The sequence below is a fragment of the Parasteatoda tepidariorum genome, chromosome 4 (genome assembly GCF_982258835.1).
Source record: "Parasteatoda tepidariorum strain Cologne lab strain chromosome 4, Ptep-v5.0, whole genome shotgun sequence".
Lineage (NCBI taxonomy): Eukaryota > Metazoa > Arthropoda > Arachnida > Araneae > Theridiidae > Parasteatoda > Parasteatoda tepidariorum.
The window spans coordinates 86,641,558-86,660,399 of record NC_141758.1 but is presented as its reverse complement, the minus strand read 5'-3'; the positions used below and the strand labels follow the sequence as shown (position 1 = coordinate 86,660,399).

Genomic DNA, 18,842 nt, shown 5'->3' with positions numbered 1-18,842 from the left:
AGAGTGGATTTTGTTACAAATTCAGATACTTGGAACACCGTAAAATTGGGGGGGGGGTGTGTAAATTCCATTTTTAAAATTAGATTTTTCAACGACCTAAATCCATGACTTTTCATGACTTTTTTTAAGAAAATAGTTAAAATCATGACATTTCATGACAAATTTTGTTCAATACCGAAATCCATGACTTTCCATTTGTGCGGATACCTTGCATATAGTTGGTGGCAATTTTTAATCTGAGCATTGTATTTTTTTAATATTTTCTAACAAGGAATATTAAAGACGTGCATGTTTTTGCAAAATAGCGGTCAAAAAATGATAAACGGTTGAATTGATTGCAAAAAAATCAACATCCAAGGATTTGCGTAATTAAAAGAAAGTATGTTCCAACAGCCGAGAGTAAAAAAAAAACAATTTGACTCTCAATAATTCGCAGCCACATTAGAATTTTTCATGTCAGCAAAATGCAGATCCCTGCTTGATGAATCACGATAGGGGGGAAAAGATAACGATAATCGCCACAATAATCATTATTTACTTAAAAGTAGAGAAAAATGTTTTTTGGACAAACTTTCGTCAATATCCTCAAGCAGTCATCAACATCTGGTCACAAGAATTGTTCTTGAGGTGTACTCGACACCATGTATACATCAGGAGCAATACTCATCACACACATACTGCATATATAGTAATTTCAGATACCTCAAAAAAAATGACAATCCAAACATTGGATCAATGATGATTGCATGACATCAATGTATCTCCCAATTTTACTAAACACTTGTATCAAATCAGACTTTTTTTTTAAATCAGAAAATGAAGCGTGCACTTCACATTTGAAAAAAGAAATTTCACATTTACAGCAGCATAACTTACTTGCTTTGATGAAAAAGTTTCCAATATAAAAGTTCTCAACCTATAGGTATCTCAAGTATCAAGCATCTAAGTATCATAGGTATCTAAGTATCTCAAGTTGTAAACAACTAGAATTTTGATAAGTTGAAAAGAATATGTTTTTTTTTAACAAATAATATTTGAATTTTAATTTGAATTTTTTTCTTAAAAACAACGAAGATATAATTCTTTGATCTAAATAAGCAATCAAGATGCCTTATTTGATTTGATGACTTTTGCTGCATTTGGCTGCTTACCTCAATCATAAATGTTCTGATTGTAAAAAATTGGCCAACTGTGTATTTTCCCAGACTGCATTAAATTTTGCGTAGAATTTTTCTTTCAAAAATTAGCTTGTTTTGGATATATTTATTCTACATCTCCCTTTTACTACCATAGAGGACTATTGATCGGAATAGTGATTTATTCAAACTGATTTTATTTCCATAGCTAATGTGTAGAGAGATCAGAATTGTTTTTTTTTTTTTTTTCGTTTTTTTTTAATTGACATAGCATCTGTGTGCCAGCATAAAAGTGATAGATATTTCCATTCTTTTTAATTCTTGTAAGTGACAGTTTTTCCAAAATATTTAACAATAATAACAATATTATTAGATATTAAACAGTATATATCAATTATTTGTATTCAATATACAGTAGGGAACCGATTATCCGGAACGATCGGGACCATCGCTATTTCGGATAACTGATTTTTCCGGTTTTCTGAATCGATACAAAAAGCCGTTTTTTTTATTGTTAAACCCAACTAAAACAAATAAAAATAGTTGGAAATAATCTTAAAAAGAAGAAAAAACGTTAAAGTAATACACTAATGATAATTTCCAAAATGGTGGTGAGGTAAACATCTTTCAAAAAAGAAAGAAAAATCCTAAAATCTTAAGAGGAAAAAAACATTTTTTTTTAAAAAAATGGCAGGAAAATTTATTGAATTTCGTTCCGGTTTTTTGGTTTTCCGATTTCCGGATAACGGGTTCCGTACTGTATTAAGTGAATAGCTTTCTCATAAGAATGTGTAACATTACCAGTGTAATGCTACACACCAGTGTAGCATTATCAGATTCTTGATTGGTCAAAACATTACAATTATAAATGATTTACCACTTTCAAATAAATATTATTACTCTTAGATAGTTTATTAGCACAGCTTTGATAACTCCTAAAGCCTTTACATATCAACTTATTTAAGAAATACTTACATCGAAAATTAATAATTTGTCAATTTATTTAAATATAATTAGTTTAAAAGGTACTAAACACAGATTATAATCATAAAAATCTTTCTATATTTAAATATACCACGTAAACATCAATGTCAGCCTTTCTATATTTAAATATACCATGTAAACATCAAATGATTTTCTTTTAATTCTACAAAATTTATAAAAACTCTCAGTTTTGAGAAAGGAAAATTAATATGTACCCTAAAAGTCACTAAAATTTCTTGAAGTCCACTTTTTACTCTAACAGTCTGCCCATCTTCAACACCTAAACAGTAAATTAGACATTAGTAATAAGATACATGACAGACATATTTTATTCTAGGAATTAGGAAATATTTCAGTTCCAAAACAATCTTTTTGTCATGTTTTAAACAATTAAAAAAAATTTTGTCCACATTTTCAGTCTTTCAACACAATTATAATGATTTTAAACTATACCAACATATTCCTTTTATTCTGAAAAAAAAAAACTAATTTTCATTGCAATGTCAACCACATGCTTCATCCCTCACTTATATTTCATGTGTCTTAGAGAAGTTATACCAAAAAATAAATATTTTCGAGCCAATTTTTTTTTCTAACTAATAATAATGCATGAAGAACATTGATAAGAAAAAGAGTGATTTAATTTCTGACTTGGAATAACATTCAGTCCCATGGCTTTCCAATTTTTTACAAGACTGAAAAGCACAAATATTTTTAGAAAAAAGTTTCAAAAATTTCACTGTAAGAACAGAAACAGAGAATTTATAGTTTTAAATGAAGTTGCATTTCAATTACAAAGATTTTGTGATTACTTTGTGAAATATGCTCCATTTTCAAGAAAAGTGCATTTTATCATTCACACGACTTAACAAAAGTGGGTGAAAAATAAATCAATTTCAATTATACTGATAACTCTTATCCAAGTTTTGGGTTGAAGATAACCCAGTATAGTTTTGCATATTACATGTTGAGAACACAAAACATTCATTCTTAAACCACTGCATCTCATATCATCCACTTGTCTAAATAAACGATCTATTGATAATTCATCTGCCATATGTATGAAGAATGGAGATTAGAATAGTCCTAATTTTATAATTAGTATTAGAAATATACCCAGATATGACATTGAGTACAGTAAGAGTGCTAATAAAAGTAAATTTCTTTTTCAAATTCACATGTTCTTGAATGACATTAACATACCGTTTTTGCTATTCAAAAACATGTTAAAAAATACAAAAATTAAATAAAATACACACATTTATACTCTTCAAATGATATATTAACTAACATATAAAAGTATTTCAGTAATTGTTTTCCAATTTTTTTAAAGAAGTTTTTTTAGAAAATTTTATGTTGCAAATATTAACAAATTTGTAAAATCCTCCATAGACAAAATGACACTAAGGTTAGGAAAGTTCCAGGAAAAAAAGAATGTATTTCATCCTGGTTTTGAAAATTATAAATGTATAGAATTAAATTTTTTACAAAAATAATTTAAAGAATTTTAGTTTTTGCCAAAATAATTAAAAGGATAATTTATAAGATATTTAAGAATCATCACATAGAGTTTATCAATCAGCTCCATTAGTGTTCCATTAACTGAAATAACAATCTGTCAACGCACTGAACAAAAATCAAATAGCAGTACAAATAATAATCAAATAGTAGTGACAAATCAAATTTTGTTTTAAAATAGAAAATTTAGAAAACATATAAAAGTTGATACTGCAATAATTTTGAAATGTGAGTATAAAAAATTGCAAGAAATGCTGATTATATGTAAAAATTAAAAAAATTAATAAACAAGTGTAGCATAGCGTATTAAAAAGAGTCTTTAAAAATTTATAACATGAACAGAAATATAAAAAATTAATCTAGTTATTTATGTTACAAAAATTATCAACAAATACAAAGATGTATTTTCTTTCCAATAACTTTAAATTCCAGGATTTGAAACTTGTTATGTGTGACAGTTAATATTTAATATTGTAAATTGCTCATTAATCTACCCTTAAAATTTAAGGGAAATCACTAAGATGCCAGCTGAGAGCGCTTAAGGGGAAGAAAAATAAAAATATAGATAATATTTGAAAAAACGTAAATGTTATTAAATTTAACTGAACAATTCAGAATTTGTATAAAAAAAAAGTTTGCTAATTCTTCCTTATTCCCCCAGTTGTATTTATTCTTATTAAAAAAAAGGTTTACCGTAATTGTGGAGCACTAGAAAATTAATCTAGAAGGTAAAATTTTAATATGAAAACCTGCAAGAGAGGCATTGCTTTAAAGCATCATGTTGAAGAGAATATCCTTGTTGATATCCTAAATTATTGAAAATAATGAATCAAAAAACTGAAAAATATTATTAATAAAGCTTCTGCATCGAAGAGTTAATGTCATTTTTTCTAACAAATGAATACTAGGTACGTTCATTGATATGTTTTCCATTACATGCTCTTGAAAAAAATATTTGTTTACATAATGAAAAAAAAAACTGAAATTTTTTACGTAATGAAAAAATGAAGAAAATTGAAACTGAAAATTTAATTACATAATGAAAAAAAACTGAAAAATATTATCAATAAAAATTTTGCATCAAAGGATTAATGTCATTTTTTCTAACAAATGAATACTAGGTATGTTCATTAATATGTTTTCCATTACATGCTTTTGAAAAAAATATTTGTTTACATAATGAAAAAAAAAAACTGAAATTTGATTAATGTCATTTTTTCTAACAAATTAATACTAGGTACAGTCCGCAAAAAAAAAAAAGATATCACCCTAAATAACTTTCGTTCTAATGATCGGATTTTCACGAACTAAAAGTCAATCTTAATGGCTCCCGGGGGTGATCTCAAATATTCTAATTAATTAGTGCTAACTATTAATTAAGTTACCAAATCAGACACAAAAACGTACTTTCTCTGAATAAACATACATTTTTTTTTACATATTTGGATTTTTCATCTTCAAAATATAGGGTGTAGCCGCAATCTGGGAAATGTGGTCCCCATAGTTTGGTCAGGAGAGCGATTCAAAGTTCGGGCCCCTTAATGTTAATTTCGCTTTTTGCGTTTTCAGTCATATTTTAAAAACTAATGAAGCAATTCAAAAAAAAATTGAACCCACTCATAGAACTCATTTACCCAAAGATAATTTCATGAAAAAAATAATTTTTAATAATTATTTATTATTTTTTATTATTTAATTATAGTGAGGATGAAAAAAAGTTGAATTATAAGGTATGAATTTTTTTATACCATTTTAATCAACATATTTTTCAATTGAAAAATCTGAAGTTTCAACTGTTTTTATTTATTAGAAGATGAGAAAAATTTAAATTAATTATTTAAAAAAAAATAATTTGGCGACAATGAAGAAATGATTAAGTGGGGCGATAAATATTAAAATGTGATAAACTTACGAGGAACTTAACTTAGCGAGCGTAGCGAAAATTTCATTCATATTTTTTTCACTAATAATCGTTTGCAAATCTTTATATTTTTATTTTTTTAAAACTATAAAATACGATGTTTCTTTTTTAATAGTCTAAAATTCTATTTGTAATTTAGTAAAGAAATTTGAATAAAACATCTTATTGAATAAAAAACATTTTATTCAACGAATGTCGAGTTTCATAAAAGCATGCTTCTGATAGAATATGATTATACACCAGATTGTGCTTATTTAATGTGATTATTTTTTAGTTTTTAATTTTTTCATCTCAATAACTGATACAATTTCAATAATATACATACGTATTCGGGGATAAATGTAGCTTATCGTAATTGAAGAATATGCTGTGCGACATTTTATGGTGAATTTGCGAACGTAGGTTTCAGAATGTATCGAAATATAAGGATGCTATTTGCTAATCATCTTTATCCAGAGAAAACCATGTAACCTAAATATCTAGCAGAATGAAGCGATTTTTTAAACAATGAATCATACAATATGCAACATATTATTTCAATATCTTATTCTTAAATATAACATGTTTCAATGTTTTTAAAATGCCACTAAACATTCAGAAATTCCTTGAGTTATAGAAAAAAGAAATATCGTAAATTACAGAAAACCTTGTGAATGTGTATTAGAATTACTATACAATCTACATTTTATTTTTCAAGCACTTTTTGTTTCTTCAAACTTTCTTGCCTAGAAGACTCGATTAAATCTGTGAAAATGATTATCCCTTAAATTTCGTATATAGCTATAATAAGTTATGTCAATTTGATTTTAGTAAGAAATCCTCGAATAAATATAGCAAAAACAACATATCTAAATAATATCAGATAAGAAGTTCATGTATTTTAATTCTAAAAACTTAAAAAATCATAAATAATTCATATATAAATTCAAATTTTCTTTTCAAAGGAGATTTAAATTTTTATTTTTTGCTTTTTGAACAGAAATCAGCTTAAAAATTGTCTATTGCCTAGAAACTTCGAGATATTTTCTATAAACAATTAATTAAACCTCTCCCAGCAATCACAGAACATTATTTCATTTTTTTTTTGCATTCAGAGTTCTTTTACTAGGTTGCCTAGCAACCTAGTAAAATTAAGCATTAAGCTCTTGAATTAGTCAATGGGTTATCTTAAAATATTCATTTGCGCTGGCGACTTTTTTTGGCAGTTTTCTGGACTATCGCCAAATATATAAACCTTTATTGCTACAAAATTTACGACCCAATTTTTTCAAAATTTTCTCTACCCCCCCCCCCCTAATTCAAGTGTCTAGATTCCAAATATGTAAAAAAATATGTATGTTTATTCAGAGAAAGTACGTTTTTGTGTCTGATTTCGTAACTTAATTAATAGTTAGTACTAATTAATTAGCATATTTGAGGTCACCCCCGGGAACCATTAAGATTGACTTTTAGTTCGTGAAAATCCGATCATTAGAACGAAAGTTATTCAGGGTGATATCTTTTTTTTTTGCGGACTGTACATTCATTTATATGTTTTCCTATACATGCATTTGAAAAAAGAATGTTTATTCATGTAAGAATTTTATTCAGGCATATAGTTTGTAGACAAACTTGCTCAATGGACATATAAAAATTAAGACACCTTTTTAACTCTGTAAATATTAATAAAAAACATACCAGGTGGCACATTTACAGTTAATCCTTTTTGTTGAACACAAGCGCCTTTGCCAAAACACTCTGTACAGGGAAATCTATTAAACATACCACTTCCATTACATTTACGACAAGTAGTCTTCATTATGAATGGACCAGTCGAAACAGTCTCCTAATAAAAACAATATTAAATATTTTAGGTTTATTCTACGTTACTTTAATTAAATTAATTATGAATATATTAAACCAATAGCTCATTTCAATTGGGAATAAATAAATGCACTTCAAACCCATAAAATAGCAGATAATCAATGTTGACCTAATTGTTTTGATAATATAGAAATTTTAAAAGCATTCATGCTTTTTAGTTTGAAGTAAATAAGTGTATGTCGCTCTTAAACTTATAAACCAATAATATTGTAAAGCTAAAATACAATATTCTGGAACAAACTAATTTTTTGGATAATTCAAATGTTTGGTGACTAGAGTGTTTGTCACAATATAAACCAAACACTTTCAACTTTGATGAACAATAATACCCAAAATGAATGAGACAGATAAATTTCGTTACTCGTACATATCAAGTAAAAGAAAAATTATGAAGGTTATTTAAAAAAAAAACAATCCAAATGCAGCAAAATCTGTTGTAACAACAATAGCAGAATCAGCAATAAATCAGACTGAAACAGAAGAGACTGAATAAATCAGACTGAGACAGAAGATTAAATCGACACATTTACCTCTTTTGCTTTCATTATGAGTTAAATTAACTGGAATAGAGTACTTTTTTCTGAAGATTTTCAAATAGATTAAGAGTTTTTGAAAGATACAAGAAAGAAAAATGAGATGAAGAGCAAAAGGAAGATTTTTGACGTCATCAATGACATTTAATATTTATTTTAAGCTGTCAAGAAGAAAAATAAAGGACATGCAGACGACAGTGGTGTATTTATTTGAAGTTGCTTCAGGATTCTTAAAAATGGAAGAATTTTACTTTTATAAGAAAGAAGATAACTTAGTCAGTAGTTGCTTTCACAGGGTGCGTAGCCAAATCTTTCAACAAAAAATAACAACCTTTTAAGTACTTTTTAAGCACTCAAAAAATATTTTTCAGCACTATATACATTAATAAAATGCAAAAAAATTTTCAAAGACTTTACACGATCATGATAAAATTACCAGTTTGTGACTTAGAACGGTTTTCTTGATTATATTAGCCATTATAAAAAGATGAAGAGGTGTTTTGATTCGATATCAGACGGTGGAAAATGAAGCCTGAAATTGAGAATATCTTGCAAAATGCAGCAGAGTTTACATGAGGGTGCAAGAATATCGCCAAACCCCCCAACTCAGTAGATGCACATGTGGACTTTCAAGGATTTCATCAAACATGTAAAATGATTGGCGCTTTCACACGCTATCGACTGACGAGACGCCGAAACAGATTGTAATTGAATGAATTGTGAAAACTTTGAATTGAACAATGTGAAAAGCATGCTTTTGCTTAATATGTGGAGAAAATCGACATGGTAAAGAAAAAAATCTTATTTTCAAAAAGGGAAAATGAAGCACTTTTTAAAAACACCCAATGATAAAAGCACCTTAAAGGGCTTTCAAAAAACGAAAGTCGAAAATAAGCACCTTTAAGCACTTTTTTAAAACGCTACACACCATGTCTCACATAACTTTATAAAAAAGAAGATGAAATTAAAAAAGAAGTGTGACATGTTAAAAGAGAAGATAAAATTGAAATGTTGTTCGGTTTTCCCCTTTCTATATTAATACCAGAATGAATAAAAATGTCTTAATTTTTTCCTGTTTTGGATTGTGTTTTATTAAACAGCCAAAAAATGTACTTCTCTCAAAATTTGTCCCAGTGGTGGCAGGCTAGTAATTTTTAGCTCGTTAAAAACAAACAGATTTTGTTTCAATATTTAACATTTTGACTGTGACTTGAAAAGTTTGGCAATAACCTATTGCCATAAATATGTACAATATTTATGGCAATTGGTTATAATACATAAAACGTGTGGCATATTGGCTTGTAATATGACATACATTTCTGTGAGCTTTATTCTGGAAATTAGAGGCATCAAATTTTTAAAAAAATAAAGTCAACTATTTAAGTATTTTATACCAGAGATTAATTTTCATGCCTTTGTATAATGTATTTATTTTCATAATACGTATTTATTTTCATAAAACATACTTGGTAAAACAAAAAACAAATAGTATGCATTAAGGAAGCAAAGTTTTTACTTTGCTTTGATACAAATGTATCATAATAGAAAAAATTAAACTACAAATATACAGACTCTTAATAAGAACTATTGGACAAATTTACACCACATGAATGAGCAAATAATTTATTTAAGATTCTGTAAAAACCATTAATGGATTTTATATTATAATTAAAATCAAAATAGTAAAAACTAATTATAATTGACACAAAAAATTAGGATAAATTTAAAGTTATTTCAACAGCAAAAGCACATCAAAATCATTTTAATAAAATTTAACTTTTACATATTACTTTAGAAAAAAAATTAATTTGTTTTAAATTTATATTCTATATTACTTTCTATATTTTTAAATTTACATTCTCTATATCTTTACAAAAATTTTAATTATTAGACTCAAAATTTCAACGTGTATTTTACATAATGCGACACTTGGCAGCCAATAAGAATAAAGTTTGATCAATGAGTCTTCATACTATACCATTCATTAAAGAGACCATCTACCTGGTTTTATTTTATTATAATAACAAGCAAGTCAAAAATAATGTCGAAATCAGAGAACTGAACGTACCATCCCAGTCGCATTACAGTGATCACAGCGAACCATTTTTGTTCCAGGCACGCAGCAACTGCCGCGACAAGTGGGACAGGTGTCAATTACATTCACTTTTACTACTTTCTGTGCACCCCTGGTAGCTTCAAAGAAATCCAAATGTAAGTGTACCTGCAGAACATTAAAGAAAAGTAATTATCATAAAATATATTTGATATTTTGTCTTAATTAAAAAAGTTAGAAGACATTTGCATGAATAATACTTTCGTAAGAAATTTTTACTAAAATATTTATAAAGAAAAATAATTTCTATGGTAATAAAAAGAAATGGACAAGAAATGGAAATGGTTAAAAATTCTACAGAAAAACTAAAAATTATATATTTTTAAAATTATCTACAGTATAAAAACTATAGAAAACTTAATATAACATTTATTAACAAATAATTAGAGACTTTCAGCTCATTTCAATGTACATTTTTTGCAATACATTTAAGAATAATCCTCCATGAAGGCAAATTTTGCCCACAACTCAATCCAGAAGTTCCCTTGTTTTCTGGAGTGGATTGAAAATTACAAGGCTACGGAGTTGAACATTAGTAGTCGTAAACCCATAAAATTGGGTCCGCTGTTCAACAATGGTTATTTTTTGCAAAATTTTCATGATGACAAATTTTTTAATTTCACAAAATTTTCACAAGTTAATTTAAGCAGTAACTAATGAAATGAAAAAATTATTTCCAAATATCATGAAAATTATCCTAATAATTGTATTATTTCTAAGTTCCATAAGAAGAATACTTTTTAATTTAACTAAGAAGAAAATGCTTATCTCTGAGTCGTATTAAAACTTAGAAGGAAAAAAAAAAGTTGTGTTTTTTTTTAAAGAAATATATCCCAGTCTTAAATGGGATATTTATACTTTTTTTATCATGCGGGGAAGCAACACATAAAAAGCAGCCATTTAAAAAACAGATAAATAAACCAAAAAATTATAGCTAATATATAAATATCTATAATAGTAAAAACAACAAGTAAAAAGTTACAGAGTTAAAGTACAAACAAATAAATAATAATGCGAAAAATGGTTCATACATTTAAAATATTAAAAGCATTTAATAATTTCAAAATTAAAACATATATCTAAAACCACATAATAAAAGTTAAATAAACATTACAAACATGTTCAGAAGCTCCATAGCCAAAGTAAGAATCAGTATATTCAAAATCAGACATTCTAGGCTTAAAATTCAAATCACCAAATATTCTGCGAAACAATTCTTCAGGGTCTATATTAGAGTGATAATGAAATTCACTTGAAGTATTACTCCGCTGACCAAACTCAGATTGTGTACCCCATTGGTCATATTCTTTTCGCTTTGTTTCATCACCAAGTATCTAAGAGGGAAAAAACCATATAAATTTTAACTTCAGCTTCATATAAATGTTATAACTTCACATAAATATTAAAATAGTATGTAAAAATTTTAGATTAACCTGCTATTTCAAAGCATCCTCTATACAGGATAGTTTTATTAGCTTCATCACTTTACTTTTTTTTACTGATATGAGATTTAAAACATTATGTTCCTTCATGCACATACATTATTTTTTGGAACATTTTAAAAAACTGTGATTAACCCATTTCAGGCCAAGCATATAAATTTTAAAAAATGTGGTATTATTTTCATTGAAATATGCTTACATTACATTCATTAAGACACACAAAAAATTTCTTGTATAAAAAATTATATTTTATTTAAGAAATAAAATGGGGCGCATAGGCACCATTCACCAAATCAATGAACAAACCCTTTAGGTGAACGCTTGTTTTTTTTATGAAATGCAACTTTAATCCATCATAAAAACATAATGATAAATCTCAAAAGGAAAAATTATACATTTTCAAAAACCATTTTGAGTTTTAAAAAAAACTTAAATAGTTTAAAAATTTCTTACCTGAAAGTGTTTACTCCAATTTAATAACTATTAATTTTTGGGTGTCTTAAGAACCCTTAACAATAGCAGAAAAATAAAATTAGGGAGTAATATACTTCACAGTGTTAATAAAAAAAATATTTATTGAAATGGTGCGTTATAACACGTTTGGCCGGAAATGGGTTAAATATTTATTTTAAAAAGTGGGTATTAACAGGCTTTTTTAAAAAATAAGAAAAAAAAACAATAACGCTGAAGACAGCCATCTTTAAATGCGAATCAGCAAACATGCTTTTCAAAACATTCTGTTAAAAAAATTTTAAAAATCTAAGCATGAAAATATACAAAATCAGGTCATATATTGCTGAAAATAAAATTTTAAACATTTTTCACATAAAAAATCAAATAAAAAATTCATGTGTCATTTATCACTACAATAATTTGTAATAGATTATGAAAAACATAGTTTTGACTTATTTAAACATACACAAATATTACAAAAGTTAATTGTGAATTTTTTATTTATTTCTTTGTCTATGTAATCTTAAACTAATTCTTAACTGATGAACAAATAGCTAGGTTTAATAAAGGAAATCGGAAATATTAAAGTATTCATTAAATCGATTTTAATTCCTGATATAACACTTTATTCTCAAATTACATAAAATTGCGTATTGACTTTTGCTTCTTTTACGATAGACACATAATAAAAAAGTATTTGGCGACTGACAAATTAATTAAATTAAAACACTGACAAATTAACTAAATATATACCCCATAAATAATCAAAAAAGAAATGAACAATAATCAAAATGAACATTTTTATTACTAATTGTAAAATATGAATAACGAAAGCAAAAAAAAAAAAATTCGCAAAAGACAGCAACAAAAATATTTTTTTTTTACATTTCTCATCAGTCTAAACAAAAATATAATAAATCTTTTATTTTAAAACTTATGACACAGAGCAAAAATAAATATACCTCATATGCTGATGAAACCTCCTGAAACTTTTTTGCAGCTTCAGGATCATCTTTATTCGTATCGGGATGGTACTTTTTTGCAAGCTAAAATTTACAAACACTATTTTTAATTACAAATCAAATAGGCCTTTTATTATTAAATAAATGATCTCAAGAAACTGAAGCAATCAGATATATCTCAATTAAAAACTTCACTTGCTTCCAAAATACACTAATTGGAAATAGCAGTCATGTTTCAAGCGCTTAAAATCGTGAGCCCATTTTCAATACTTACCGGGTGTGAATGAAAAGAAACAAAAGTGATTTGAAATAGTAAGCATAAAGTTGACATTGAAAAATGCAAAAATAATTTTTTAATATAAAATTGCTTTAATTTACATCAGGCAAGTCTTGAAAGTAGGCATCTGTCTTTGATCATTGGAAACATGTCGACTGTTATTTACAATTAGTATATATTTAAAGTTAATCAAGTTTTTAATCAAGGACTTTTATTAATCAAATAAACAGTAGAACCCTGACTATCCAATGCCCTATGAAACAGCATTTCACTAATAAGACACCTTTTTCCATGTGACTTAAAAGTGTTCCAATATGCATTTTATCATGAATACAACCTAGTAGGTAGGAAAGATATGTAAAAAGCTATTATTCCAAACTGCTATTATAAACTAAAAAATGTAGTTAAAATATTTTAAAATTTTGGAACTGTTACATAATAAGAGTGCTACTTTCAATTTAGCTGAAGCTTGGAGTAGTTTTAAAAAAAATTACGTTGGTGTCATCTAAAGATGACCAACTAAACAAAGAGAAATTGATGAGGAAAAGAATGTTGATAAGTTAGATTTTTTTTCCTTGGCATCAAAAAAACTTAAACCTAGAAAAGTTTGATAAAAGTTCTAGAATGGTTAATCTACGATAAATATTATACAAGTCATATACAATTTATCAATAATAAAATAATTTAATGAATGTTACAGAAATCAACCTTATTATGGTCATTACTTATTTCAAGTGATTGTACCAGCAGTTCAATGTTCATTATGTTGAAAAAAACGATTTGAAAAGGTTCCTCCTTTATTGGATGATTTTGATTTTCAAACATTCCTCTAGTTCTGAAGGTGTCAAATAATTGAAGTTCTACTGCAACATAAATTTTTTTAAATTATCTAATAATAAAATAATTAAAGCTTACTTGATAATATGATTTTTTAATATCATTTTGACTAGCATTCCGAGAAACTCCTAAAACTTTATATAAATCAGCTCTAGCTGCTAATGTATTGTGAGAAACATGAAAATGTTTAAAATGCGACCGATGAAAACATCCTAGAAATAGAAAAAAAAGTTAAACATGCTATCAATAAATTTTAAACCTGCATATTTTTTAAAATTAAAAATATAGTTATTTACACAAGATTTTAAAGTAAGGCATTTTAATCAAAATATTGTAAAATTCCACTCATTATTTAAAAATGTTATTCCATTACATTTTTAAATAATCAGTCTCAAAAAAAGAAGAGAAAAAAAGATTAATAAGTAAACCAAATATTTGTGATAAAATTTTACCTTTTTTTTAAATAATGCAACGGTTTGTCATCAAATTAGGTACAGATTTATTTTATTTCTCAGTGTTTATTTTAGCACCCAACGTACTAAATAATTATAAGACATTAATAATCAATGTTTCTCAGTGTTCATTTTAGCACCCAATGTACTAATTATTTACAAGACATTAATAATCAGTGTTTATTTTAGCACCCAATGTACTAAATAATTATAAGACATTAATAATCAATGTTTCTCAGTATTCATTTTACCACCCAATGTATTAATTAATTATAAGACATTAATAATCAGTTTTTCTCAGTGTTTATTTTAGCACCCAATGTACTAAATAATTATAAGACATTAATAATCAGTGTTTTTCAGTGTTTATTTTAGAACCCAATATACTAAATAATTATAAGACATTAATAATCAATGTTTCTCAGTGTTCATTTTAGCATCCAATGTACTAAATAATTATAAAACATTCAATTAAAATCGAGACTATGTATTCAGATGCAGTAAATTGGTTTGATACTATAGAATACTGATTAAGCCCTATCTCTGGCGTGGGAAATAAACATTCACAAAAATAAAAATTCAATTTACATTCTTTCTTTTTTTTAATTTTAAAGAAAACATCTTTTTACTACACCCCCTCTCCCATCCATTTCTTTTATTTATTTTCCAACTTTTAAAATTTCTTTCTGGTATGAGGTCTAGGCAAAGAACATATACTGTCACCTTGACTTTGCCGCAGCTACAGTTCATATCGAACGATGGTAATCAATATCAAGATAAAGTATTTCGTATGAAACTATGGGTAAGGGTCGAATTGGATTCAGGGGAATGTTCGGTATTACGGCATTCATTCTCGTTGTTTTTTGGTTTGGTAAAGAGCAATATATTTTATCATTAAGTAGGATACTTTTTTTTTAATTTACTATAAAATATTAAGGTCAAAAGACTAGTACATCGTAAATATAAGAAATCCTTATTTTTTGGTTTGGTAAAGATCAATATATTTTATCATTAAGTATACTTTTTTTTAAATTTACTTTAATATATTAAGGTCAAAAGACTAGTAAATCGTAAAGATAAATCCTTGTTCTTTGGTTTGGTAAAGATCAATATATTTTAGCAATATACTTTTTTTTAATTTACTATAAAATATTAAGGTCATGAGACTAGTAACTCAAAAAGATAAGAGATCTGTAAGGAAACAACATGCAACTCAATGCACCAAGAAACCTCAACATATCCAGCAAAGCTTTTACTTTAAACATCTTAGATTTTTAGGACTGTATCGATTCGTAAAATGGACTTGTAAGTTAACACTACTTCAATGAATGTCTTGAGTAGGCATCCAGCTGGGTGATGACATTTGGAACGTTCAAATGTTTTTTTATCTGTCTGACCATATAATAATATAATTTTTGATGAAGGAAAATTTGGGATGGGTTTAATGAGTGTACAGTGTGGAAAAGAAAAATGAACCACATGGAGAAACAGATTTTGAATTTGGCCATATAAATTTAAATACTTTAAGATTATGTAAAAATGTATATACCTTAGAATTAAAAAATTTTACAACTGTTATTAAATAAAATAATAAAAATAGTAACTATTTAAATTTATTTTTTGCATGCAATTAGCTTTGGATAAACAAAATTTATAATTGTGTACAGATTTTTCAAATTGCTTAATACACAAAAAATAAAATTAACATTAAGGGGGTCCAAAATATGGACCATATTTCGAAGCTTGCGAATACCCCCCTATATTATGGGGGTCAAAAATCTGAATCTGTAGGGGGAAAAAAGGTATGTTTATTCAAAGAAAGTACGCTGTGTCTGATAATGTAGATTAAGTAGCTTAAATTAATTAATATAATTTAGGTCATTCCATCCCCTCTAACCATTAAGATAGAGTCCTAGAACGTGAAGATCAGATCATTAGATCAAAAGTTATTCAGGGTGTTCCTTTTCTTTGGCGTACTGTACATATTTATTTAAAGTTGTAGCCAAAGTAATAAATTAGATATTATTTGTAATGGCTAGTTTAAATATTAGTAATAAGTAATTTGTATTAACATTATGGCACTGAGTTATTCCCATTGCATCCATTGAGGGATCCACGAAAATTTTTATCTATTTAAAAAAATAAGCTGAACCTTGTTCCCTTACTAAATTAAACTTAAAAATTTTGGTGATATTTTCGTATCATGATCTGTCGTATCAACTGCAATCGACAAATAGAATTCACACTGGCAATTTTTTGATAAAAAAGACACAAGTAGTAATATAAGATACATGTCCTGGAAAGGCTGCGAGTTATACTTCGAGTTGGTCCTTTTCTGTAATATATATATATTTTTTTTTAATTTCTCGAGGACCGCAGCCCAGAAGTTGCAAAGACTCAGCGATTAATCTGCCGCAGATCACGACATGATAACTTTATTATTAAAATTCCTTTTCTTTCATTGTTGATATTATACTCAACACAGTAGAATTCAATAAAAATTAAGATTATAGAGGTGAAAAAAATAGCAGACAATTATTTTAAACAAATAAATACAAACAAAAAAATTAGTACTTGGTGCACTCAACTCCTTTACAATACTAGAAGGAATTAATCTTGAAAAAGTTCTTGGATATAAATTAGAAAAACATTTAACAAATTTATTAGATAATAAATTTCTGCGACACCGATCATAAGAAAGCGGAGCTAAATTTATAATACTTCTTGCAGAACGCATATTTTCTTTCAAAGAAAAGATTTAAAATGTTAATAATAAAGAAAGGCAAAATATTAAGAATTAGATAAATTAAAGAAAATATTAAAATGAATTAAATGCTTCACTTTCATGATTTGTTTATATTTACCCGGCCGTCCCACGATTACATCATGTTACATAAAGTGGAAGTTAAAGTTGAGAGAAAAAAAAAGTTATAAGTTAATTTCATTGGCGGTAAGCAAATAAGTGAGTTTTTCACAGTCAAATATCCGGTTCTCATACGCTTGTGGTTTTCTCGCATGCGGAAAAACTTTCTCCAGTGGGAATGGAAACTTCATGGAACATGAACTAAGGGGAAGTTCTTACTGCATACAAAACGCAATACGTTTGCAAACGAATCCAAGAACCGTTCGTACTGCAGATAAATTATTCATGCTTGATTATGATTATCGGAGATGAGACTGAGAGCCTGAGTGGGGAAATATATTTACTGGCTAAAAACTCACCAATCAGATTCTCGTTATCATTTCCAAATTCACATTGGTGACTTTTGACTTGCGATGGCATGTCTTCCTCAGGGATGTTTTCCATACCGTTACCAATATCCAATTGTGCAGCTCTAGTGCTATGTAAATATATTACCCACCTACCTAATTCACCTAGGTTACGTTTTACATCAAAATTTTTAATAATTGATGCGAAAAATATCTTCCTATAACCTTAAAATTTGCTGATCGCACATGTCATCACACGCAAGTGTGATTCGCAGGATGTGCGAGGAATCACTCTTAGTAAGCATTCTCTCTGTATGCGATTGCCACCCCTCTGATTACCGCCAAGAAAAAAAAAAGAAACAGATTGTAAGGTTTTCGTTGGAAATTATAGATTACCAATAGAGTTCTCATACTTTTTTGTATGGGATCGGACGTGCATGAACCGCATCGAGTTAGTATGGCTTTCTGGCGTAGTTCCTAAACATACTCGCAGGCCATTATATAAGGCAATCACAGCTCCTTCATAGGAACTCGATTGCATATCAGGAGAACGTATAAAGAAAAATGTTTCGTTTTTACGTAACCTTAATTATTCGTTTTTTTTTTCCTTTAAAAATTTCTCTCTGTTAGTTTATCAATATTACGAATGTCATCGGTAACCTCAAAAAGGGCGATCAATTCATCGGTGTATTTCAGTGTAAATTACACTTTCTCCGTTTGATGAACTGAATGCCAACAGTTTGCATTTAAACTAAAAGATGTTTTTTTTTTTTTTTTCTTTTCTTTTTTTTTTTAAGTTAAAGAAGAAATGTTGCACGAGAAATGTTTAATTAGAAAAATAAATAATCCCAAGAACCCACAATTTCTTATTGATTGAAGAATTTTAATTAAAAAATTTTCATGCTTTTAAATTTTAAATGATGCCAAAGCTGTAAATATTATATCAAAATTAGCTATATATATATATATATATATATATATATATATATATATATATATATATATATATATATATATATATATATATATATATATATATATATATATATATATATATATATATATATATATATATATATATATATATAAATATATATATATTCCTGATTGCACGTGTCTCATAAAATTTCAACAGCTTCTT

At 27.1% G+C, this 18,842-nt stretch overlaps 1 protein-coding gene across 1 annotated transcript in view; it reads right to left on the bottom strand.

Moving 5' to 3' along the window:
- LOC107451872 (dnaJ homolog l(2)tid, mitochondrial) overlaps positions 1-17,397 on the bottom strand; it is a 43,309-nt gene extending 25,912 nt beyond the window's left edge. Inside the window, exons 1-7 of the mRNA XM_087161540.1 lie at positions 17,066-17,397; positions 14,118-14,251; positions 12,926-13,009; positions 11,187-11,402; positions 10,024-10,176; positions 7,237-7,384; positions 2,336-2,400 (exon numbers count right to left, since the gene is read on the bottom strand). Coding sequence (XP_087017666.1) covers positions 2,336-2,400; positions 7,237-7,384; positions 10,024-10,176; positions 11,187-11,402; positions 12,926-13,009; positions 14,118-14,251; positions 17,066-17,228 — 963 coding nt within the window. The 5' untranslated portion in view covers positions 17,229-17,397. The remainder of the gene's footprint in view (positions 1-2,335; positions 2,401-7,236; positions 7,385-10,023; positions 10,177-11,186; positions 11,403-12,925; positions 13,010-14,117; positions 14,252-17,065) is intronic.
- Positions 17,398-18,842: the final 1,445 nt, after the last annotated feature.